The 25,792-nt window shown below is 43.0% G+C and overlaps 1 protein-coding gene across 2 annotated transcripts in view; it reads left to right on the forward strand.

Moving 5' to 3' along the window:
• The window catches only part of scfd2 (sec1 family domain containing 2), a 130,539-nt gene that overhangs the window by 19,117 nt on the left and 85,630 nt on the right, over positions 1 to 25,792 (forward strand). For both annotated transcript variants that reach the window (XM_037771249.1, XM_037771248.1), the window contains 2 exons: positions 10 to 137; positions 9,670 to 9,845. In XM_037771249.1, the coding sequence (XP_037627177.1) occupies positions 10 to 137; positions 9,670 to 9,845 (304 nt within the window). The remainder of the gene's footprint in view (positions 1 to 9; positions 138 to 9,669; positions 9,846 to 25,792) is intronic.

A 25,792-nucleotide genomic window follows, 5' to 3' on the forward strand; every position in this document is an offset into this window, starting at 1 on the left:
CTCTACCAGGTCACCTGCAGCTCAGTCCCTCTGGGAGTCCATGCTGACCAGTAAACACAAGGAGGGGGTGATGGAGGTCCGTCGGCAGCTGGTGGAAGCAGCCAGTAAGGAGGAGCTGCCGATCAAGATGAGCATGGGTGAGAACAAAACAACAAAGTACACATCTTGTATCCCATTAATTAAAAACACTGAACAACACAAAAAACAAATCACATCAAGTAAAATCATTATGATTAATATTCTTAGAGGAGAAGTGAGTGTTTGGGAGCAGAACCATAGCGCCCCCTACTGACATCCAGCTCCTCTGCCTTGCCGTGTATTTGCCCATGTGGCCACAGAGGAAATCTGAACCACATGTTGGCTCTGTGACACACACACACACATGCACACACACACACACACACATACAAACACACACACTTGAAATCTTTAGTTGTTAGTTAATGAAGCGAGGGGCTGGATCGAGGGATAAAAATATGTGAAGGCACACAAAAATAAAGTAATTACATGCACACAAGTGTACAGTGCCCTCGTGCACGTTCACCTTTATGCTGCCCTCTGACTCACATATGTAGGTAATGGATGTACTAAACACACACACACACACACACATTCACAGGGCTAATATGCAGGTTAGCATCTGGCAGAGAGGGAGGGGGTTGGAAGGGAGGGGCGGTGTGGTCCCTCAGCGCCTATAATCTGTGAGGTAAAGAAGGTCTCGTCTCTCGTAACGAGCAGGTTGTAATATGTTGGAGGTCACACACACGTGCACACACACACCCCACACACTCTGCCAAGCATCTGCGTACACATGGTGGTTTCATTTCACACATTTGTTTTCTAAACAGCAGCAGTCCTTCTAAATCTGGATGGCGGCTACACGTTGTGGATTTATTTGGTCCAGGAGTCTCCAACCTTTCTGTCCTCTGAGAGCTAATTTGACAAAGTGGTTATTAATGAGCTACTCATAGCACCAAGTTGTACATCGCCATTACCAGACATAACGTCTGTCTTACTTTTATGGTCCTTTAATAACTTTTCAGCCTCCCCAGTCATCGTCTCTACTATAATCCCACCATAGGCGAAGGCTTTTAGGATGTGCGGCACTAAACGAGGCCTCTGTTGCTGCGTCGACCTTCGTCAGTTTGGTAAAAACAGACTGTTGGCTTTTAAGCGTTGTTTTTCAGGGACTCCCTAAAAACTCAACGCAGAGTATAAAACCGTGCCACTTTGTGTTATCAATAGGGCTGTTAAAGTTAACTTATTAATAACGCCTTAACGCAAATTAATTTGAATGCCACTAATTTCTTTAAGGTATTAACGCAACTTGCGATTTCTAGGTGGTAGCGGGCTCAGTTGTAAAGCTAGAGTGAAGATACTGGTATCATATTAAATTAAAAAACCTAATGAATCCGTCGGTACCAACCATGTCATACTAGCTTGTCGTGAAGGAGGTTAAATAACGCTCCAAACTTACGCTAAATTTTGGTGAGGAAAAACTGTCATGGCTGTTTTCAAAGGGGTCCCTTGACCTTTGACCTCCAGATATGTGAATGTAAATGGGTTCTATGGGTACCCACGAGTCTCCCCTTTACAGACATGCCCACTTTATGATAATCACATGCAGTTTGTGAGTCACAGTCAAGTCAGCACACTGACACACTGACAGCTGTTGTTGCCTGTTGGGCTGCAGTTTGCCATGTTATGATTTGAGCATATTTCTTATGCTAAATGCAGTACCTGTGAGGGTTTCTGGACAATATTTGTCATTGTTTTGTGTTGTTAATTAATTTCCAATAATAAATATATACATACATTTGCATAAAGCAGCATATTTGCCCACTCCTATGTTGATAAGAGTATTAAATACTTGACAAATCTCCCTTTAAAGTACATTTTGAACAGATACAAAATGTGTGATTAATTTGCAATTAAATGCGATTAACTGTTTTAATCGATTGATTCGATTCCTGATTGATTCTTTGAACCTCTAGTGAGCCGCTCAGAAATGGGTAGCGCGCTACTGGCAGCATGTTGGAGACCTCTGATTTAGACAAATGCACAACAACAAGAGAAGGAGATGCAGAAATAGAAGGAACAAAAAGAGCGGGAGTGACAGTAAAAGTTGACTTAATGTCTTTCCTGACAGAATAAGAGATACGCGGGTTAGAGAAGGGGGCACCGTCAGACTCCTCACACACTGAACCTTAATACCCCCGCTGGCACCGGACCAGACTCCATGAAGCCCCCCTGAGCTCCCAGCAGAGCCCCCCCTACACGGTTCCCATCCTGCACCACCGGCGGAGTTCTCAATTCATCACTCTGCGCTCATATGAGACCAAACTAAACCCCAGGAACACACAGAGACGCTTAGCTTTAATACCTATCTGTTCTCTCAGTGCCCACTCACTCCAGAATTTTCCACTCACATCCGAACACACTCTCACTCATGGCGGGTTTATGCAGATCAGCGGAGGAAATAGTGTACGAGGCCGTTCATTCTCACACACACACACACACACACCCACACACACACACTGGACTCAACTTGGCTTCTTTTCATCTCAACGGGATAAGATCATCCAGAGAGAGACCGAGAAAATAATCCATTTCTCAGAGCCTGAGTATGACCCGTCAGGTTTCTCATAGCACAATAGGATGATGAAACTCCCTCGCCGTGTGAGTGTGTGATCGGTGTGTGTGTGATTGGTGTGTGTGTGAGTGTGGTTGTGCAGAGTCCAGTGTTTTTCTTGGGTGTTTTTGCACTTAGCAGGGAATTAGTTAGACAGCTTCGGTTTCATCGTGCGTTAAAGTGCGTTTATCTGTTCATCTATATGCGTGCATTATGCGTGCGTCACGAGGTTATACGGTTTGTGTATACATTGTGTGCACCGATACTGCAGTGTAAATGAGACGTGTTGACAGGGCCTTTCTTCCTGCGGTGCAGTCTGCAGAGATGAGCCGGACTCAAGCGGACAATCGATTGCATTCATCATTTCATGCAGTGAGATCTGGGAGAGAGTAATATCACAATAGTTTCACAGAAGTATTCATATTTAACAGCATCATCTTCCCTTTTTTAATCTTAAGGTGAGACACTGCAGGCAAAATTTAGCTGCATAACATGTCATCTTTCAGACTAGTGGAAAGAAAACATCCAAAATACACATTTAGGTGTTTATTTTACTATTTTGTCTATTTGTGTCTGTAGATTTCTCCTAAATTCACCAAAGGTTATCATTAGATAATGCCTGATTATCATATTCAAACATAACACTTCAGAAAACTTGTAATACAAAAAAGTATTGTCTTAATGTCAGTCATCAACTAGGGAAGTTTCATGGTGATGTCTATTAGCTAAATATTTTATCCTATTGACCTGTAGTGTCTTCAAAATGTAGTGAATTTTACAATCCATATCTTTAAAGGCCATTTTCTTCAGAAATCTCCACTTCAGCAGCACTTACATCCATTTCTATCTATATTCTGAAGGTTTCTACTGAGGGGTTTGCTCATATATCATTCATATCCTGATTTATACAACATTTTATTCATAAAAACATGGAGAAAATATATATTTTTTTATGGTTGTTGACAGTATTTTCTGATTTATGGAGTCATAAAAAGGGATATCCAAAATCCCTTCAGTAAAAACCTCTGACTCTAATATGTCAACAAAATGAAACAAGAGTTTTGAACCTGGCTTTATCCAATGTTCAGATTTCTGTTCTGGAAATCAAATCAGCACATATTTGATAAGATAATGCCTCATTTGCTCATTAAAGAAGGTCAGAGTAGAGTGCTCTCCAGTCCTGTACGGTAGAGCCTTGAAAGAGGCCCCAAAATACATCCTTCGCAAATAAAAGCACTAGGACTTTCCTCATCTCAGAGTGCATAAATAAAATCCTCTCAGCCGTCCCGTGTCCCCCCCGTCCATGTAGAATTACTTATGAGTCTGCCCAGCCGCTGAGACCACGCTGACATCAGACATCACTTAGCCTCTGAGTAACCCTGAGCACCTAGAATCATGCAAGTCAGCTTCCAGTAACGGGACTAAATCATTGTTGGCCTCTGCCCCTTTTCTTTGCATTGTTGAGGACTTTGATCACGGCCGAACCTCAGTTGCCACTTCTGCACATCGGGCTGAAATGGGGCAGCAGCTCAAACTGTTTATAGCGCGGGACTGGGAATGTGATTTGTTTTATTGCTGTGTCCTGCAATAAGTGCACCAAGAAGAGCATTTAAATGGTGAAAAGGTTCAGGTTTCTTCTGTTAACCTTAAATCCAAAGAGTGACATAGTATTGTACCTGGAAACCTTTGGGCATACAGCGCCTTTCTTGATAAAGTGAAATAACTCCATTTTTCATGCACACATTATCTCATTGACTGAACACTATATTAGAAACATGTTATATAAACATGACACCTGACCACAGTTTAAACTTTCACTGCAACATAAAAACTTGCTGATGTTTTCAGACACCAAAACTTAATCAAAGGTGGGACCAAGTCATTGTTTAGCAAGTGTCAAGTCTTTGCACTCAAGTCCCAAGTAAGGACAGGCAAGTCCCGAGTCAAGTCCCAAGTAAGGACAGGCAAGTCCCGAGTCAAGTCCAAAGTAAGGACAGGCAAGTCCCGAGTCAAGTCCCAAGTAAGGACGGGCAAGTCCCGAGTCAAGTCCAAAGTAAGGACAGGCAAGTCCCGAGTCAAGTTCCAAGTCCTAAACTTTGAGTTTCGAGTCGTAAACAAGTCTTAATGCACTCTTTACCAAATGTAATACCATTTGTGTCTCTGTCTGTAATTTGTCTGTCGTCTGTAGTGCCCGGAGTCGATAACGTTACTCGCTGCCGTCGCCGCCGCTCTCTCTCTCTCTTGCTTCACCACTCACTTCCCACGTACACACACACTCTACTCACTGGCTCTGCTCCAGATGGCTCTAGAGATTCATCCATTTGCGTTTTCACGTCGGCCACCGTAACTCTCCAACACGCTTGGCACACGGGAGAGGCTTCAGTTGGTTGCAATCTCCTCATCTCACTGCTAGATACCGCCAGATCCTGCATCTAGTAGCGTGGTTGCAGATTGCAACCAACCGAGTACCCCTCCGCTCACTCCTCCCTTTCCAAGACTGAGGTAACGTGAGCTGCAGAGTGCAACACCGTGGTAACGCCGTTCACCTTGCTCAGAGGCCATCCTTACGTTACACAGTGGACCTTTAAACTTTCACTGTAACATAAAAACTTTCTGGTGTTTTCAGACAACCAGAAATTATAATGGTGTGTCTTTTAGTGCATTGAAATTACCCGAAAAACACCGCTAGACATACCATGTATAATTTTCCCAATGAAGAACTGTGATAAAGCCGACATGGAGAAATCAATTCAAGGCACAAGTACAGTGTCTTCTTACATGCACGTTTTAATTTATTAGAGGCCTTTCCAAGCGCTGCTATTCCCGCAGAAACACCCAGTTTGAAACCAGCTGACAGATCAACTCCCTGAGATTCATTTTGCATCTGGCAACAAGATGCCTGAGACGAATCACAGAGCTGTTTCTGAGGGAAGTTTAGCGACATAGATAAGAGCTGAGGCTCAGCCAGGGCTGTTTGATTGTGTAATGGAGAACAGGCTTTTGTGTGGCTTTCTTGTCTTAACTTCTCTTTTGTGTGTGTGTTTTTTTACAATGTCTAACATTTTCTCTCTCAGTCTCATATGATCTCCCCGAGCTGTAAACTCTGATTATATTTGGCCTACAGCGTGCCATTCTGTCTCAGTTGCCTTTTCTCTGGTGAAGTTATGCTTGGCTCTGGCTTTGGACGTATTTCCTGGTTCTGTGCTGAGTTATGGTTGGCACATCAAGCTCAGCGAACCTTGGTTACACTGCCAGGATTTTATAGCTGGATGTGTTCACAATAGAGCTTTTCAGGATTTTGAATGTGTCTGGATGAAGGTCTTTCTTTAAAAAGACTTTAATTTCAGCAAGAAAGTTCATTCCCTTTTGTAGACACACAGTCCAACAGTGCCTGAAATGGGCCAATACTCACCAATGCTGAGTACTGGCACTTCTGATTTAGTCCACATAAGTACCCTTACATCTTATTGCGTACCGCCACCTCCTGGTGAGTCTATAGTGCACCTCAAAACACCCCAAAACACCCACGGAACTGTGTGTCACGTAGCTTGCTTAATGCTGAGAAAACAGTTCTGAAAATGCAGCCGATTAGACTGTAGTCAGGGCATTAAATAGGCGTTATCAGTCGCTATAAGCCCCATAGATGTGGGTCAATAGGGGCCTACTACACCCACTAGTAGGTTTTATCATCCATTCACATGGTAGATCAGCGAAAGCGGAGCAGAAGCGGAAGTCAGACGCTGTAGTATAGTTGCATTTGGTATTACAATCGTAGGCCAACGAATATCATATTTTCAGTTGGTTTTATTGTAGCATATATGCAATATTATATTTGTGTACAATTTAATTTGTATAATAGCTACATAAAAAGTTTTTATTAACCAAATATTAGGGCTGTCAAAGTTAACGCGATAATAACACGTTGTGAAGGAGGCTAAATAACGCTCCAAACTTACACTAAATTTTGGTGAGGAAAACTTGCATGGCCATTTTCAAAGGGGTCCCTTGACCTCTGACCTCCAGATCAGTGAATGTAAATGGGTTCTATGGGTACCCACGAGTCTCCCCTTTACAGACTTGCTCACTTTATGATAATCACATGCAGTTTGGGGCAAGTCAGCACACTGACAGCTGTTGTTGCCTGTTGGGCTGCAGTTTGCAATGTTATGATTTGAGCATATTGTTTTATGCTAAATGCAATACCTGTGAGGGTTTCTGGACAATATCTGTCATTGTTTTGCGTTGTTAATTGATTTCCAATAATAAATATATACATACATTTGGATAAAGCAGCATATTTGTCCACTCCCATGTTGACAAGAGTATTAAATACGTGACAAATCTCCCCTTAAGGTACATTTTGAACAGATACAAAATTTATTTGTGGTTAAATATTTTAATCAATTGACAGCCCTAGTCAAATGTATGTATTTATATACAAATTCAAGCCATAGTCAAGTCAGCACACTGACACACTGACGGCGTGTGATGAACATGTCATGCAACTGCTGAATTAGGGTACTGGCAATTGGTTCAATTTAGGCAGACATGCCACACAACACACTGACTCTTTCACTTTGGTTTGGAGAAGTTTGTTTCCCAACAGACGGACTAGCTGAAATCTTTATTTGCTGTCAGGTTTACGTATCAGCTGCTCTGAAAATAAGTTTTTTTTCTTACTATAGCTTCCCTGGATGATTCTCTCCAAATTTCTTTCCAAAAATACTTCCCATCTGTAGATTTTGTCATCCAGTTTAACAAAGTTAAAAAAAGACTTCATATAGTAATTTGGATATTTCTGCTCCCGTTTTGTATCCTGCCTGTGTGTTTCTCTTCTAGTCATGTGTTTGGCCCCACTAAAGACAACATTGGCCATGTAGTCCAACAGGAAATACTCCCACATCTGGTGCTGGTTCAGAACATCAACATGAAGAAGTAGGCTTTATGGGGAGTTAATGTGTGCCCCCTCTCTATCCCAGCCCCTGACACAGCCCCTCGTACCTCCAGGCCACCCTGCACAACCCCCCCTTTTAGCCCCTTACACTCTTTACTTCGCTCTTCCTGTGTCTCTGTAGATCTTCGTGGGAGGGGCGGGCGGAGAGGAAGAGGGTCCTAAAGCAGTCTCTCACTCTGCCGCCTCTATAAATGTTCAGAGAACACCTCTGATTTACACTCATTAGTCACACACAAGGAGACGGCCTCTCAGGGGCTCTTATCATCGCTCCTGCAACTCGGCTATATGTAGACGTGCTCAGGGATGTTTAGTCATATACTGGGACTCAAGTGAACAGCTCACTGATTGCGTTTACATGCACAAAATAGTCAATTTGTTGCCCTTATTCTGAAAGCTGTTTACATGGCTAATGAAAATGAATATTCCACTAATATTCCTGTTTACATGCAGCCGTGCATACTCCGATTAACGTAACCGGTGGCGAACACAGCTTTCCCTCTTTCATTCCTTCTACCACCTTCTTGAAAAGGTCTGTGTTGCGATATTTGCTCATATCCAAAAACGTGTTGATCTCCAAGACTTTCATAATGTTTAAAATAGGGTTGTCAATATAAATCAATCAATCAGTCAATCGAAAAATATTTCATCACGATTAATCGCACATTTTTTATCTGTTCAAAATGTACCTTAAAGGGAGATTTATCAACATGGGTGTGGGCAAATATGCTGCTTTATGCAAATGTATGTATATATTTATTATTGGAAATCAATTAACAACACAAAACAATGACAGATATTGTCCAGAAACCCTCACAGGTACTGCATTTAGCATTAAAAAATATGCTCAAATCACAACATGGCAAACTCAAGCCCAACAGGCAACAACAGCTGTCAGTGTGTCAGTGTGCTGACTTGACTATGACTTGCCCCCAAACTGCATGTGATTATCATAAAGTGGGCATGTCTGTAAAGGGGAGACTTGTGGGTACCCATAGAACTCATTTACATTCACATATCTGGAGGTCAGAGGTCAAGGGACCCCTTTGAAAATGGACATGTAAGTTTTTCCTCGCCTAAATTTAGCGTATGTTTGGAGCGTCATTTCGCGTCCTTCACTACAAGCTAGTACGACATGGTTGGTACCAATGGATTCATTAGGTTTTTTAGTTTCATATGATACCAGTATCTAGCTTTAAGACTGAGCTACAACCTAAAAATTGCAAGTTGCATTAATGCGTTAAAGAAATTAGTGGCGCTAAAACCAATTTGCGTTAACGTGTTATTATCGCGTTAACTTTGACAGCCCTAGTTTAAAAGTAGGTGTGTTCCTCCTTCTTTTCTTTTGGGCATGCATCTCTGCAATCTGTCGGCTAGTTGGTTTGTGTTCAACGCACAGAGCTGGATGTAAACAGGCAAGAGACCGTGTGTCGCAAACTGCCGTAAAAACCCCAATTGAGACCCATATTGTGAATGTGCTGTATACACGTCCAAAGAATGCTCCTAAGACCTGAATAATATCAGCATATCCCACATGACTTAATTGGAAAATTCTGAATATTTTCATATGCGGAGTATATTGCGGAATATTGGTGTGCATATAAATGTAGTCTTAGTCGTATAATCTGACAGCAGCTCTCCACCTGAAGCTCTCACACACATGGAGAATATTGCTTCCTGTCTGGCACAGCCGCTGCACACACACATCTCTCTCTCTCTCTCTCTCTCTCTCTCTCTCTCTCGCTCCATGCCTGTGGAGTTTTTGCTCATTAAGATAATATTATGGTCTGTCCTGGTATCAGTCATTCCCCTCTGCCCTAAGCTGAGTGTATGATAGTTATTAAAAAGGCTGTTATGCTTGGGAAAAGGTTGTGTATTTATTCTGTTTCCACGCTCCGCTCTTCCCATCAGGAGGAGGAATTGTGTGTGTTCTCTGCAACCTTGTATTTGTTTTCTAACAGATGGCACAAAAAAAAGACCTTCACACCAACAGCCAGAGTGCTCTGGTGGTGGGATTATATATATATATAAACTGTATTGGTTGATGAATTTGTGATAATAACAGCGTCTTCTTCCCTCCTCTCAGGCCGGGTGACCCCCGAGCAGCTGTGCTCCTACACGCAGCTGTTCCGCAGCAGTCGGGGGGCGCTAGAGAGTCACTGCGGGGTGCTCCAGCTGGGCCTGGCCACGGCACAGACGCTACGCCACCCCGGCCTGCCCCGCTGGGACGCCTGCCTGGCCTTCGAGAGGCTTCTGCTGCAGGTCCGTACTCATCTTACACAAACCTATTATCCATATGCATTTACAGGTGATGAAAAGCCTAAAAATGGGATTCCCAACACAGACGCCAGCTCTTTTTTAAATATTAAGGAATGAGGATTAAATAATGTAAAGAATGCACACACCTTTCTGAATTTTATCTTGTTACACTGACAGAGTGAAGCGGAAAAACAGCACATTTGCTGGTAATTAACTTGGTAATTATTCTTTCACATCTTTCCCTTCGGGTAAATATTTTATTACCGATGCTCAGCAGGTAAGTGGGTGCTTGTGGTTCGCTAGATGGCGGCCAGAATGTTGTGTTAAACTGACAGAGACGAGGAAAAAAAAAAAAAAGTGCAGATTCCTCTCCTTCATAAACAAGGTCAGTTGTGTTTGTAGGGAAAACATTCAGATCCAGTAAACACAGCAAAAAAAAAAAAAAAAACACGCCAGAATTTCCATCTTGTTGTTTATGTTCATGTTGATCATGTTGTTTTTTAGTTCAGAGGAGGAAGAGGTCTAGTTTACGGGGGCGGACAGCGGCGGATGTACACGCGTGTTTGACTGTGGAAAGGTCAGAGGGCAAGTCTGATGGAGAGACAGAGGGGAGGGAGTAAGGAGTCATCACATCAGCTCTTTAGCAGCAATCAACTGATACTTTAGAACATTTCTTACACACAGAGCACCAAGCCGAATGAACTAACGAATACTAAAGTATAGAAGTTGAATTCAGTCATTTCCAGGTCTGGATAAGCGGTGTTGGATCCGACCAATTTGGTGCTCCAGGCAAGATTTTAGTTGGTGCCCCTTCACTTACCTCTATTTCTTTGTGCACTCACAAAGCGTGGTTGATGTCGTCGAAAGCGAGGCAAGAAGTATGGCGTGCAACGCCAAGTCAATGGACTTTACTTCTCTCTTTTTCGAGTACATGAACATCTATTCTGTTTCTGAAGGGGTTGAGAGTCTGCAGTTATTTAAATTTGAATCATTTTGCACTATTTTAGCACTGCAGCTTGAATGAAATGCTCTGCATTGATCTTGTCTGGATGTCTTGGTATTCATTTATTTGTATGAGCTACAGTATCGAGCTACAATCTTCTAGCAATTATTTGGTAACATAATAGTATAGGCTACATAACATACATGCTAACAGTTGGATTTTAAAACCATTTATTAACATCATAAACATCTAGCACTTTGTACTTAGATGTCAAATATGGTCTGAAAAATCTATTGAATTAAAAAAAATATTGAATTTTTAAAAGGAAAATGTGTTGAAACCATAGAAATAATACATAATTTTTTGTTGTTGTTGTTTAGCAGTTTTAATTGGTTTTCCATTAAACCCACCATACATTTGTTTGCAGCATACAGTATATTAGAAATGAAAGTATATACAGGCAGAAAATGAATGAATTGAATGAATGAAAGGTAACCTACCGATCCAACCCAAACCCTCCCAAACACCCCCATTGTAGAAATAATAAATTCTACTTCTATGGAAGGAGCCCTGCTCCTCTTACCTTCCTATTTTCATTGCTTTATATTCCTGAAGCTGTAAAGCGAGCAGTAGGACAGCAGAGTATTTAGGAACTTATTAAACTAAATCACGGAAAAGTAAAACAAGCTCGCAGCAGTGCCCCGTGCCAAATTGGAATTTGAAAACAACCTCATAAACCTCGGTCCTCAGCTGGGGCCATCGCCGGTTTATTAAATAAAGGAAGAAGACTTTAGGGCTTATAGTTCCAGTATCCATTTACTTCATGACTCCGCTTTGATCCGCTCCCCCGTGGTCGTCTGCTATACCTGGATAATTCAAACTTTCTCACCACTCTACTGTAGTTCCAGTCTCATAACTACGGGGCTGTTAGGTGACTGGGTCTCGTTAAACTGACCATGACTCTGTTAATAACAGACCGTTGTTGTATTTAGCATCATGGATAGTGTCTATTACACATGGCCAATGCCATTCTTCCAGAATCAGATCTCACAATCAGGCCTTGAGCGTCATGTGAGAGTTTGCAATCAAATCGAGTTTTATTGAGGTATTAAGGGAAATGAGTTGTGTGTCCTCTGTGCCCCGTCTGTTTATTTAATTTCCATGATTTTTTTTTTTTTTTTGCTTTGGCTCAACATGGACAGAGAGAAGTTAATTACATTACAAAATGGCGGGATGAAAATGCCTTTCAGCTCTGCCTGGGCTGGCGGTCGGTTCTGTGTTTGCTCTGCCTGAGTGTGTGAGGGCTGCTGTGGACACGACTGGGCAGCGCTGGACGCTCCGTCGCTGGCGGACAGTGAGAGTTCATTCACCGCTCTGCGGTTCACCGGGGGCCTTGGAGTGGGCAGCGGCCGCACCGAGGCGAAGGGCCGTTGAGTTCAGGGCCGAGCCGAGTAGCTACACATACACTTTGTCCATCTATAAAATACTGCTAACTTTGTGACCTAGACAACTTTTTGTTTCAGTCACTGACTGATTGACTGATGAAGTTACACGATTGGTCGGCCGAGTGTTGGAGTTCAAAATGAAAAGGAACAGTCCTTTATGCAAATGAGCCCGTCCATCACGACACGTCCGGCTCACGACACCTGGACCAAGTTGTCAAACTAGGCGATCTAGTTCTAAAATGAAACCATATTCAGTAGTGGCATCGCGTCTTTCTCACTTAAAATGTTTTCAGAAGTAGATTTTGGGGGATCGATAAAACGGAATAACAGAAAGTTTACGAGCAGGCGTGTTGTTTCCTGTTTGAAACAGCGAGCAGAAAACCAGGAACCAATCGGGTGCATTCAACGATAGGATACGTCACCAGTGGAACGGCCAATTGAGTGGAGCAGTGCGTCCCCTAGTCAAAGAGTATAGAAGCAAAGAGACTCCGGTGTCTTCGGTGTTTTTTGACCACAGCCTCTGCCACCATTTTGGACTGAAATCGCTTATTATATTTATAATATTTAATTGTTCAACACAGGCCATTTGGGTAGAATATGACTCTATATGAGTAGAATAGAAATCATTTTGTTTTACTTTTGTAGGCGGACGTTTTACTGCCGTCTGGTAGTCGCTTTCAGTCCAAAATGGCGGAAGCGTAGCTCTGCTGCTGGGCGCTGATGTTGCAATGGAACGAACAATTGACTTTCACTTCTTGGCGATATACGTTCTTTGCCCCGAGTGTCCTCTCTGGTGGACATGTAGCGCTGCATTTAACATTACCTGGCCACTGACTATTTGTGTAACAGTTTAGCCACAAATTCACCGACTGACCGTACACGGTCCAGACATGTACTCGGTTCTGGTCCAGTCTTGTCACTCATGAGGTAATGCTTTAACATGCTAACATAAAAAACTCTTTGGAACTGAACTGTGCTTTTGCAGATTTGTTAATGGTTTGAAAGGTGATATACCTGTGAGGGTTTAGCAGCCGGGAGGTCGACGCGTTATTTTGACTGTGATTTAAATGTGGTTAGTGTGACACTGTTTATGTTGCCTTTACGGAGAGTTATTACCTTCTCAATATAGCACTTATATTAGTGTGAGATGGCCAGATATCTTCTTGGCTGGCACTGCCAGCCTGTCTGCACTTATACCCCCGTCCTCTCCTCTCCTCCCCCCCGCTGCTCCTGGCTGTCTGGCATGTAGCCTGGTTTCAGGTCTGAATGGGTCAGATTGAGCGGGCTTGGTCCGGCTCCAACCCGCAGTTACAGAATGTGTATGCTAGACGTGTTGGAGTGCTGGACGGGGTGGTGCAGCCGAGGCAACAGACTCGCTCTTTCACCGCTTCCCAGAACATCACAGGCACACCAGCTTCCCATCAACGAGCCCAGCCAGAGCCTCTGTACCTCACCAAACTAAACCATGGAGAATGAAACCTGCCAAAATCTAAAATAAATGAACAAATGACTTGATAAATAAATAAATATGCCATTAAAAGTAGCAAAAATAATATTAAAAATAAATGTAGTTATTAATTGATAAAATGTGACTGAAATTGATATTTCTGTATTAATTTGCTTTTTTATTTATTTACATTTGTATTAATTCCCTTATGTATTTATTTTTATGATTTTTTTATTTAAGTTAAAAAACAAATACATAAGTAAAAATAAATGCAAACATAAATAAATATATTTAAAAAATCGTAAAAATAAATATAGAAATAGAAATAAATGCAAAAATAAATAAATACATTTTAAAAAATCATAAAAATAAGACATAAAAGAAGAAGAAAATAAACAGAATAGTAAATAAATAAGGGAATTAATACAAAGGTAAATAAATACAAAAGCAAATTAAAACAGAAATATCAATTTATGTCACATCTTATCAATTAATTAATGACTGCATTTATTCTTAATATTATTTTTGCTACTTTTGACGGCATATTTATTCATTTATTAAGTTGTTTATTTATTTATTCATTTATTTTTGGATGTTGGCAGGTTCCGTCCTCCATACTAAACATACACACGACTACTGTGCATCCCTCCCAGAGAGAGCTGACTGGGGACAAGTTGCGGCTGCGTCACAGGCTTTTTTAAGGCTAGTGTTGTCGTTGGGTGAGCAGCCTACTGTTCATTAGTCTGTCACATCACTGAGCATGGTCGTGATGACAGCGGTGCAGTAGAGAGGAGCTAACCTCTCCCACCCCGGCCTGTTGCTCTACTCTGCTGGGATTACCAGAGCAGGCCTCTGCAAACATTCAAGCTCCGAGTTATTACTGGTCGCAGCGCAGCGCGGCCGGCCGTACGTCCCGTTCTCCCATGAGTCACTCAAACTGCCTGCCTGCTCCTTATCTCTGTCTCTGCTCTGTGTTTGTGTTTTAGTCTGGAAAAACTGTATATATAAGTTAAAAACAAAGCTATGAACCCAATTCCCCTGACATTAATTTACATTAAGTGAAAAAATGTTGAATATATACAATGAAAGTAGTTCATTTGCCCTCATTATTTAACTTCACACAAGATAAAAATCCAATTGAGTCTGGAAACATAAGCACTTACCGGAATATGAAGTAAATAGTTTACCAGTGCAACCAATTATTAGAGGTCTTTAGAGGTCCACTTGTTACTGAGTAACCAAGACTGAGACGGCTCGTATCCAAATTTGTTTTGGGTTCATTATCTGGATGTGCGTAGGATAGTTTGCAACTCGTGTGATCCGCGTTTTCAATAACTCCAGAGCTTTGTAAATTCCAAAAGTCAAAATTTATTAAAGAAAGACAAAAGTAATCATTTCCAAAATCCACAACATGTTTTTACTTAATGAAATATTCTGGTTCAATCCATATTAGTTGGCATTTAGCCTTTCAAAATCAACATTTTCACTATGATCAAAAAACAGTTTTCTCTCCCGTTTGCCACACACAAAGGACACACCTGTATTATCGGGGCAGTCTAGCAGCAACCATAAATTACATTTAAATAACCACTATAACACAAAAAAAAATCTATTTTTTTAGGGTGATGACATCATAATATATGACGACAGACAATTGAAGATTCATTCGAAAATCTCAATAAAAGCTTCAAATAACCCAATATATCTGTCTGGCTGATATATCGGTCAAGCTCTTGTCATGTGTTGTGTCCGAGCGGAACATCAACTCTCTTTGTGGTTGTGTAATCATCACAGGAAAGAAATGTCTTTTTTAGCACAAGACAGAGAGTGAGAACTGTGAAGTTTAGATAAAATTTCAGGTTAATCTCTTTCTAACTGCGGCTGCTCCTTAATTGGTGGACCGTCATGCTGCTGCCAGTGTTGGTGATCTCTCTCTGTGTTTTTGGGTTAAGCACATGTTGGTTCAGGTCTAACTCCTCGGATCTGTTCAGATGGGGTCAAGATGAGTCCGAAATCTTTTATTCAGAGTTGTTTTGCTCTGTTGCTGAACGTGTCCATGTCTGTTGTAGTGAGTAACCAGGTTGGAGCCTGGTGACCCACATATTCCATCATCCGCCCCCCTAGTACAGTGTCAGTGTGTGCTGACCCTTCACCTTTAACCCCTCACCCATCCTGGACACACTCTGACCTGTAGATGCTCCGATCTTTCAGTGTGTAGTATGCCAGTAACCTGAGTCACTTTCCTGTTATGTAAAGCCGTGAGGCGGCATGCCAATCCACAGAATATTTAGCATGCAGTAATATATGTAACATCTGGACTGAATCGTTTCTCATGGCGACAGAAGGAAAAATGTCGATATTGGTCCCAAGTAACTTTCATCTTATCTGAGCTGCATGCCACAGACAGACAGGGAGCTTTAAGCCTGTAATTGGCCTTTCCCCAGGGTATGGAGCCTGTCCCCACATCCCAGACATTCCCCCTGTCCTCCAGCTCTGCCGCGTCCCTGTTGCCCCCACAGGGGGGACGGAGGGGGACGGGACGGGGGACGGGAAGGGGGTTACTGTGTTTTTCTGGGGATTGTAACAAAAGGGTGTGAATGACTCCGGGGCACTGCCCTAAGATGTCCAGCACTGACCTTCTCCAGTTCCCCACTGTTTAACAGCCTCACATCTGGACTGACCGTCTCCTCATTCATCCACTTTCAGTACCACTTCCTCCCTCATACAGCCCCAGTATCCCCTCTGAAGCCCCCTGAACCCTGCAGCGACTCAGAGCCCCCCTCACAATGAGGTTCAGGAGGTTCAGGATCAACTCCTGTCTGCCTCTCTGACTCCATCATATCGTCTTCTGTTCATCTCTTTTCTCCAAACCACACTTCCCCTCTCAATATGTCACGTTCACCCCGTATCTCTGTTATGGGTTCCCCAAACACTCATAGTCTTAGTCTTAAGACGAAAATGCTTATTAGTTATAATCACATTTTAGTCATTTTTATCCTTTCTTGTTTTAGTCGAGGACAACTCAAAGTGTTTTAGTCCAGTTTTAGTCCCTGAAAAGTTATTACATTTTAGTCAACTGTTAGTCAAACTGTCTTCTCTCTTAATTTTGCCAGCTATTTTTTGATTAAGTTTTATGCTGCAATCCATTGGACTAGGAAATAACACTCAGTAAACCGTAAATCGCGCTGGACGGGCTCATTTACATAAAGGAATGTTCCCCGCCTTTTCATTTTGAAAGAGCAACGGCCAATGAGGAAACTCCAAAAACTTGAAAAACCAAAGACTTTTGTAGGGCTGGCCCTCTGCGGTCCAGCCAAAGAATGACCTTCAACACGGTAAAGTACAATGGAACGGCCATTTAAATCAGAATTCCAAGTTGGAAACTCAGGCAAGATTTATCTAGTCTGTGTTCGCCGACAAAAACACCTGACGTCACAGCAACACGCTTGACATGATTTTTACTTTATGTAGTGTTTTATGTAGTGTTTGTGTTGTGAAACATGCTGTAACAACATTTGTAGCTGCCATTTCCATTTCCATTCCGTTGATTTGTGTTTGATAGAAGTCTTTGCGATCATGCGGTACTAGTCTACTCCTCCAGTCTCTTTTAACAGGGCTCCCGCAGATCCTTAAAATGTCTCAAATTAAATTTTCAGAAATATTTCCCCATATTTTTCTGGAGTCAAGCAAGTACTGTAAGTGGACCTCCAGTTGAGATTGTTTTGTCAACTGCTTTTTCAATACATTCTCACTCCCAACTCGTCAAGTGCCGACGCTTGGTCAGTGGCCATACGCTTCAAACTCTGACGCTTTAGGTACCCCTCTGGCATCGGCTTTGGACATGTCAGGGATGGCGTGTCAGTTTCCACTCGTACATACATAGTGTCTTTTCAAAATAAACTTCCATGTTCACAGGAAAAAAGAAAAAAAAAAGAAATATTTCCCCACAGAATTCTCTAATTGTTAATTTAAAGATGGTTTCTCTTCGCTAATTGCGTTGCGGTAATTGATGTAGGTCCTCTGTCGATGCTTGTGAAGCTCAGACACTTGCCATACAAACATCGGTTTGCTGTGGGTGTCCATGTTTTCCCGAGCAGATGCGCTGTGATGCATTTAGATTGGAAGTCGGGAATACCGACTCAGACTTTTCAACTTCCGACTTGCAATGGATTTCAGCATAAGTCCTATGTTATATTTCCTTTTTTAGTCATCAGATTATATTGAACATTTCTGTCATTTTAGTCAAATTTAAACTTTTTATTTTTTAAACTACATTGTAGTCTCGTTTGTTTTCCATCAACAATATTGCATGTTTGATATCGTAATGATGTTTAATGACGTCGGTGCTGCCTTGTCATCGTCTCATCTTAGTCGTGGAAAAAAATGTCGTTGACGAACATGTTTCGTCACAGTTTTCGTTATCACTGCCTCACTGTAACGTACACACACGTGTACAGCATGAACTCCTGCTCTCCGCTGAAGTCCACGTGTATTTTGCAGCGTAACGAACCCTCTGAAACTGGAGGAAAATGCAGAGTTTATCAGAAGAATGAGTTATTTACCTATCTCTTCCTTCCTGTGTTTAGCTGGAGAGGATTACAGTGGGAGAGAGGAGCCGTGGTGGAGTTCACTCCCAGGAAGACCCAGGAATAGCCCTCATTTCCCCCCCCCCGGTACCCTGAGACGGCTGTGTTTACATTGTTCTGCACAGCTCAGGCCTAATGTACTATCTGTTTAATAGGCAGAGAGAGGCCTGTTTATAGAGAGGGACCTTTTTAACAGAGGTGATGTGCTGCGAGGCCAGAGGGCAAGACCAACTCATCTCACTTCCTGTTATCATTACCTCTCCTCTCTCAGACAGATAGGTGCTTGGCTCGCTCCGCTCTCCGCATTACTTATCCCTAATCGCCTCGCCATCCTGCCGGCGATGATTGCGCTCAATCTGTCTCCCGTTGGAAAATGGTGGAACACAAAGAGGCTCAATCAAGTTGCCTCGTATTAAACCTCAGTGGCTCCACTTTCTCAGCTCAATAGTAATTTGCATGTGCTGCATTTTAAATGTTCTACTAAGCATCTTTCTACTAAATCTATATCTCAGCCCACTGAACTGAAACTTTATAGGAATTGCTTCGGTGTTAATAGCGGTGGAATTATAGAGCTGCAGCTCTCTGAATGTTAAAGCTGAGGGAGTAAGACGGGCTCCTCGGGGTTTAATGCACTAAACATTTTCTCTTCCACTTAAAGCAGACTTTTCTCTCTGCAGAGTTGCATTCTATGCATATGTGCATGGATGTTTTTTGTCCTGGTCTCTATTGTTTACTGCTGCTGTTTAAACCCGTCTCATCAGGAGGATTTTTCATGTGGCCTGGAGTTTTTTTTTTCCCCGCACGAATGTGTTTCTGAGGATTCTGCAGCCTCGGCTAAAGGTTTTTCTCACTTTTGCTCAGCCCAAACCTGATTTAAAGCCCTCCTCCAGCCAGTTTTACTTCCTGTTTTTTGTTTAATGTTCTTTCTCAAACAGAGAATGTGTGTGTGGTTAATAGTCAGACGGAATTCATCTCTGTGGCAACCAGATTGCATCGTTTTTCATCCCAGTTTAGAGGAATTTACTGTTTATCAGACCACAAATGAGACCAGAATTATCTCAACACACCGACTCTCTCTCACTCGCTCTCTTCTTCACCGTCTCCTCCTGGAGAGGCGGCCGTCTGGCTGCTGCTGCACCGAGGAGCCGCACCGCCGCATGCCGTCCACAGCGCACCGGAGGACGGATAGACATGTTGCCTTGGTCCGCCCTTTTTGAATTGCAGTTTGGGGACGTTTTGGAGGTGCACCGTCCACCAGCGCCAGCCGATGTCGCCTCAGCTCCCAGCACCGATACCGCACCGGGCTGCACTGTGATTCCTTTAGTTCTCTAACGGGACTTTTCTCTTGTTTTCTCTTGTTGGGCTGAAAGTTGTGCGCTCCCCGTCGTCCAGGCCTCTTAGAGTCCCGCAAACCTCCGGTATCGGCTGCTTTCTCTTAATTTATATCCAGCAGGAGGAGGAGACGGTAAAGAAGAGAGCGAGTGAGAGAGACAGTCAGTGTGTTAGTTTGTATAATTCACTGCGTTGACTGCACTCGTTCACCGCACACACAAATGCCATTGTGAAAATAAACACAGTAAACTAAGGTGGAGGAAACTAAAAATAAGATGAAACCCCTCGGTTAACTAGTGCAAAGAGTTGGACTAACTAACTACAGCTAACTAGCTAACTAACTAGAAAGACAAACTGACTGACAGATAAACAGATTTATCAGTTTGCTGCTCAGACGTAAACGCGCATGAATGTGCCTGCAGCTTGGAGGGTGACCTTTGACCTGCAGCTTCTACTATAGTCATACATCATATTACCATTTTAACAACAACCTTCTTTCTTTTTTTTAACTTTGAGCACAAAATTAAGATGTTTATCAAAAAAAATCATCTTAGTCAGGAAATGACTCATATAAATATGAAATATAGAAATGTCAAAATACACTGGAGGGGGGCTTTAAAGCAGACTTTTCTCTCTGCAGAGTTGCATTCACTGCATACAGTATGTGCATGGATGTTTTGTGTACTGGTCTCTATTGTTTACTGCTGGTGTTTAACTCTGAGTCTAAACCCATCTCGTCAGGAGGATTTTTCATGTGGCCTGGGGGTTTTTCCCCCTCACGAATGTGTGTTTCTGAGGGTTCTGCAGCCTCGGCCAAAGGTTTTCCTCACACTTGCTTAGCCCCAATCTTGATTTAAATAGTTGATCCTTCTTGGAGATCCTCCACGCTGCTCTCTCCACTTCAGCACACTTGCAGAACTCTGTTGTACTGAGCTGCGTTGTCATCCCTCAGTGTTTGGGTGAGGTGGTCCAGGGAACAGGATCAGAGGGGGCTTCTTGGAGCTCCCACTAACACTCTCCATCCCCCAGTGAATCAGGTCAGTGTGGTGTGCTGACTTGGCCTCCTGGCGTCAGACTTCAGTTGAGCACACTCTAACAAGACACCGCAGACTGGGGAAAATCCCACAATGCTCGGCATTCACCCTGGGATTGTTAACAAGGGAAGGCCGTAGAAAAAGCTGACCATTGGGGAAGATGGCGGGGGTTGTAAGAGACCCAACAATGACCCAGTGTCCCGGACGGACCACTTCATACCTTTATATTCCTCTGACTGGCACAAGACTCCGACTTCATTTCAACAAGTCACTGCTCGCGCTTCACATTCTATTTTTTCCACGATGTACTGAAGCTACAGCCAGATGTGCTTGTATGTGCGTCCATGTGTGCATGCATGCATTCATGCGAGTGCATCCTTTAATGTGCTTACTCTGGTAACAGTGTCTCGACTTCCTGTTGTCACAATCAGGCCCTCTGTTCCCCGTAGAAAAGCTCCACCTCAGGACAGATTAACTATCAGGTCATTTGTCGCTACCTGCTGAGCTCAGGCCGGGGAGGGTCGCGGCCCAGAGGACATGTGTGTCTTTGTGTCTGTATGTCTGATCTGAAATGGAGACAGAGAAACATTCCAGGACCTTCTGAGCGTCTTCTTTAGATACTGATTGACCCCTCAGAGCCAGATTAAAGATCTTCAGCCAGGTCGAACATTTCATTGTGATTGATCAGTTAAGGGTGAAGAGTGTATTAGTGACCAGTGACAAATGAGAAACTCGCAGGAATCGGGGCCTGATCAGACAGATCAGTGTGTTTTGTAGGTGAGACGCACCGCTCGGTCTTTTTGTTGCCTGATCAGATAGAGCGTCTTTGCTGCATCTTTTATTTTTTTTATTGTTGCTAAGCAACCACTGAATGAGTGCTAACGTTAGCTTAACACAAACCACGAACTGCACACTACCTAATAGTTAATAGTACATTAAATTAATGAAAACAACTGGAAAACAACCCGAAATCTCAAGTACCGCACTAATCTCTCTCCTGCTGTTTTCTGTTCATATTAGGGCTGTCACAATGTCAGATTTTCACTACATGATTATCGTGGCCAAAAGAATTCACGATATCTACAGAAATATCTACTGAAAATTAGAAAACAAAAAAATATTAATAATACTGTCAGTCAAATTCATCTTTAACTTTGTCCATTGTGTGTTTTGTCTCATTTTTTGGCAAATTGAAAAACGGAGAAAAAGAACAATTACACCAGATGAAAAATAATTCACAAGGCCTAACATCTGCCATCAATACAATGTGAGTGTCAACTTAAAGAAAATGATTTGCGGTTGGGGGAGGGAGAACAGATTTACACAATATTATCGTATGTGTGTTATTAACATGATGTCAATATTTTATTCATCAATACTGGTATATTGCAACACCCCTAGCTCAGATCATGGTAACCTCGGTTAGTAAACTCCTACAGTATACAGTAGCTCCAGCAAAAGTCACCACAATGAGAGCTCTGAGTTGAATTGTTTTCAACTTGAGGCATTCAGATCGCTCCTGCAAAAATGCGAGGTGCCCAGCAACACAAAAGCAGTGACCAAAACACTTCACTCTCATTGAAAACAATCACAAAAAGCCGCTCCGGGCTGCTAAAACTCTGTATGGTCAGGGCCTTAGCATGTATTTAGTACGGCTTTGTATTGGCAAGAATCTGGCGATACGACATGTATCGTGATACAGAGGTTACGCAATATATGCCAATAAAATCTATGCATTAAATTAAATCTAATTTTAGGAAAACTGTCATAGTATAAAGAACACACCACCATATGTATAAAATCGGAGTAAATAAAAGTTGACTTTTTTATGCAGTCATAACTTTGGGATCTGCATCGCCGTCATCATAACAATACTTTGAGGGGGCACATCTCTTTGTAAATTAAATTAAAGTATTGACTGAGTTAATCTTTGCATGTAAACTATTAATTTGAAATGTTTTTGAGAAACGATACAGTATCAGTAAACATAATATCACGATATTCGGTATTTTTGATATTTACGGAGTTACAGCCCTAGTTTTTAGTGCTGCAGATGGACACATGACAGTCCAGTTTCTCTTATGTTTGGCTAACTAATGATGAATGCTGATGGTGAGCCAGTGGACGGTAATCTCTTCGGTTTTCTGCTGGTCTCTTGGGACTGAGTGGATCAGTAGTGCCCCCTATTGCCAGCTAGAATCAAAGACTCACCCTCTGTAAACAGAGATGAATGGGGTAAGGTCATGGGAGAAGGAGTGACCCCCTCAGGTCGTGGACCAAAGGTAGGACAAGGACTCCTCTTTGCTGTAGCGTGTAATTGTACCCATCTAAAACCCCAGTCTGTCCTCTACCCCCCCCCCACTCCCCTCTGTTCACTCATGCCCACCCTGCAGACCACCTCGTCGCCCCGGGGATTCGCCCAGTCACCCAAAGGGAACGAGGCGGACCGATCGCTATGGCAACTAAGCAGAGAGGGGTCAAACCGGGTCAATCAGAGACAGACTCCTGCCACCCCTTTGCTCTGTCATTAATTACCCATAGTTCCCTGGGGCAGCGCTCCACGTGTAACCACATAGCTGAGGAGGCTGGATCCCAGCGGTCTGAGTGTGTGATCAGGTGGAGCGCTCCGTTTGGTTCCTATGTGTATCTGTGACAGGGTCAGTGTTGTCTTTATTACCAGCTAAGTGAGTGAAGCACCTCTGACAGTGTTTGGAGAGCGGTGTGTCAAATGGAAACGTCATGTTAGTAATAATAACTCAGATCTATCCTCTGACCTGTGACTCTAGAGGAAGCTTTATTTGATTAAATGTTTGAATGTTTCATAGCAGAACAATCTCAGGACGAGGTTACTCTTCAGATGGTTCTGTGCAATAAACCAATTGGCGGGTCAGGTAACTTTCTCCCTGCCGTATTAGTAGACGTGTTTTATTGAAGAATAGCTGCTAACAAAGCTTAATGTTTTGTCGTTTTCAAGCCTTTATTGATAGGCCAGTGGACAGTTTTTAGAAAGGGGGAGAGAGACAGGGGGCGACATGCGGAAATGGCCGAAGGTTGGATTCAAACCCGGGCCGCCGCGGTTAGGAATCAGCCTTGTTATATGGGCGCCCGCTCTACCAACTGAGCTATCGGGGCACCCGAAATGTTGGGTTTTCATCAGCAGTAATTCAACATGACTCAGGCAGTCTCAGCTGTGCCCCAGCGCTGGTTTTCCTCCTCTCTTCCCTTTTACTCTCACTCAGGAGAGGAACTCCCGTGTTGTTGTTGTTATGTTGATTGGGCCCACATGCCGTCCACACCAGATCCGAATTCGATGCGAGCCAGGCCACGTCTGCGCGTCGTCTGGCTGATCGGATCTCAATGAGAGCAAGATCTGATCTCGCCGCGTACAGACTTAACACTTAATGCGTCCTGGCGTGATCGAATGACAAAAGACAAGTGTAACCGCTGCCTAAGTCGAGTCCAGAGCGCACAGACCTCAGTCTGCTCTGACTAGTTTCAATGTTAATACGTTGTGACAACATTAGCTGTATCTGGTTTTGAGCTCAGCTTTCAACTCGAGCTGGTATTTGCATCTGTTAGGATGAGAAAAATGCTTCTTTTTTGTGTGTTTGGCAACGTTGCCTTCTGTTGTTCTTGGAATCAACTCGTACGAGCTCAAAATGAAACTCATCTGTGGAGGGATTTATTTTAGAAAGCGGACTGCCCTTGGTAATGTGATTGACGTCGGGGTGCAGAGAGTATAGCGAGAAGCCCCCTCAGGCTCGCCCAGCTGGGGTCTGGAGGTAGTTAAAATATCCCTCATGTCGTCCTCTCAGGCCATTTTATTTGTATTTTCTGTCTTGGTTTTGAATTCCTTGTCGTGTCCTCCCCTAACCCTTTTATCTTTCATTATTAATGTCATTGGTTTAGTGTTGATTTCGTAGAAATGTGTCTCATTATGTCTTGATTCGGTGCAGAAGGGGTGTATCTGTTACAGAAGGACTGTGACCACATGCTCAAACATCCTGTGAGAGACCGAAAAAACCAGAGCGGCCGACGTGAACATGTGCGCATCGAAAAAATATTTGTGAATGGATTTGTTAGAAGTGCCTCAGAACAGTTGCCAAAATACCGAATATGTTTAGAGCAATTATGACAAATAGGGAGTGATTGCCCTTAATGTTCGCTCCATACAGCACACAGAAAGATGTATGTTTCAATGAGCTGCACATGATGGCATAAATACAGAGAACGTGTCGGAGTAATGAGAACATGTGGGCTATTGTACAAAAGTGCATTTGAGTACAGTTGTGTTGAAAAGTTTTCCACTGCCTGTCATGGCAGCTAAGCTGTTCCAGCCTTCCACGCTACATTTTCTCCAGCTCCATTCGAAAAAACATGCGAGAGAAAACCTCACTAATTCCTGCGTTTTTTTTCCCGCTCTAGCTTTCATCTGGAGTGAACTCATGTGGCCCACTTTTTTCTTCTTCTATTGTTTCTGAGCTCGGTGTACTCGGAGACACATGTGTGCCTGTTTGTACCCGCTGCTGTTTTCATGGAGATGAGAAAAGGAATGAAAGTAACCCAAAACGAGCACCAACGCTGAACCGCTAATTATGAGCGGGAGGAGGAGGGATGGAGGAGGAGGAGGAGGAGGAGGAGGAGGAAGAGGAGGACGGCTTCTCATACGCCTTGCCATGTGCCCCCTCCTGCTCCTTAACTCTCCATCTCCTCCACCCCTATTGTTTTTTCTTCTTCTGTTCTGAGTTATTTAAGACGCTGTGTGCTCTCTCTTTCATGTTTGCATTCGTGACGTCTCTGTGTTGCGAGCGTCGTGTGTCTAAACATCACAGCTCCTCTCCCTCTCATGACTCCTGACATTGACGATGTTTACGGCCTTTTACATGCTGTGTGTTGTGTGTTTGAGATGCATAATGATTTACACCGTTGATGAATGTGTGTGCTCACATTGGGTGGTCATGTTTGTGTTGAAATTTTCATAAGCTTTCAACTAATATTCAGTTAGCTTATTGTGGTTATTAGGAGTCGGTCATAGAGAAAACGAAGACTGAAATGACACTCTAAAAACTGCACATATGGCTGAGAGGATCACAAGTTCAGATGTCCTCGTTCACACTGCACTAACCGCCGCTCCACATCCTGTCTAAAGCATAACAACACGGA

This window comes from Sebastes umbrosus, chromosome 5, assembly GCF_015220745.1.
Source record: "Sebastes umbrosus isolate fSebUmb1 chromosome 5, fSebUmb1.pri, whole genome shotgun sequence".
Lineage (NCBI taxonomy): Eukaryota > Metazoa > Chordata > Actinopteri > Perciformes > Sebastidae > Sebastes > Sebastes umbrosus.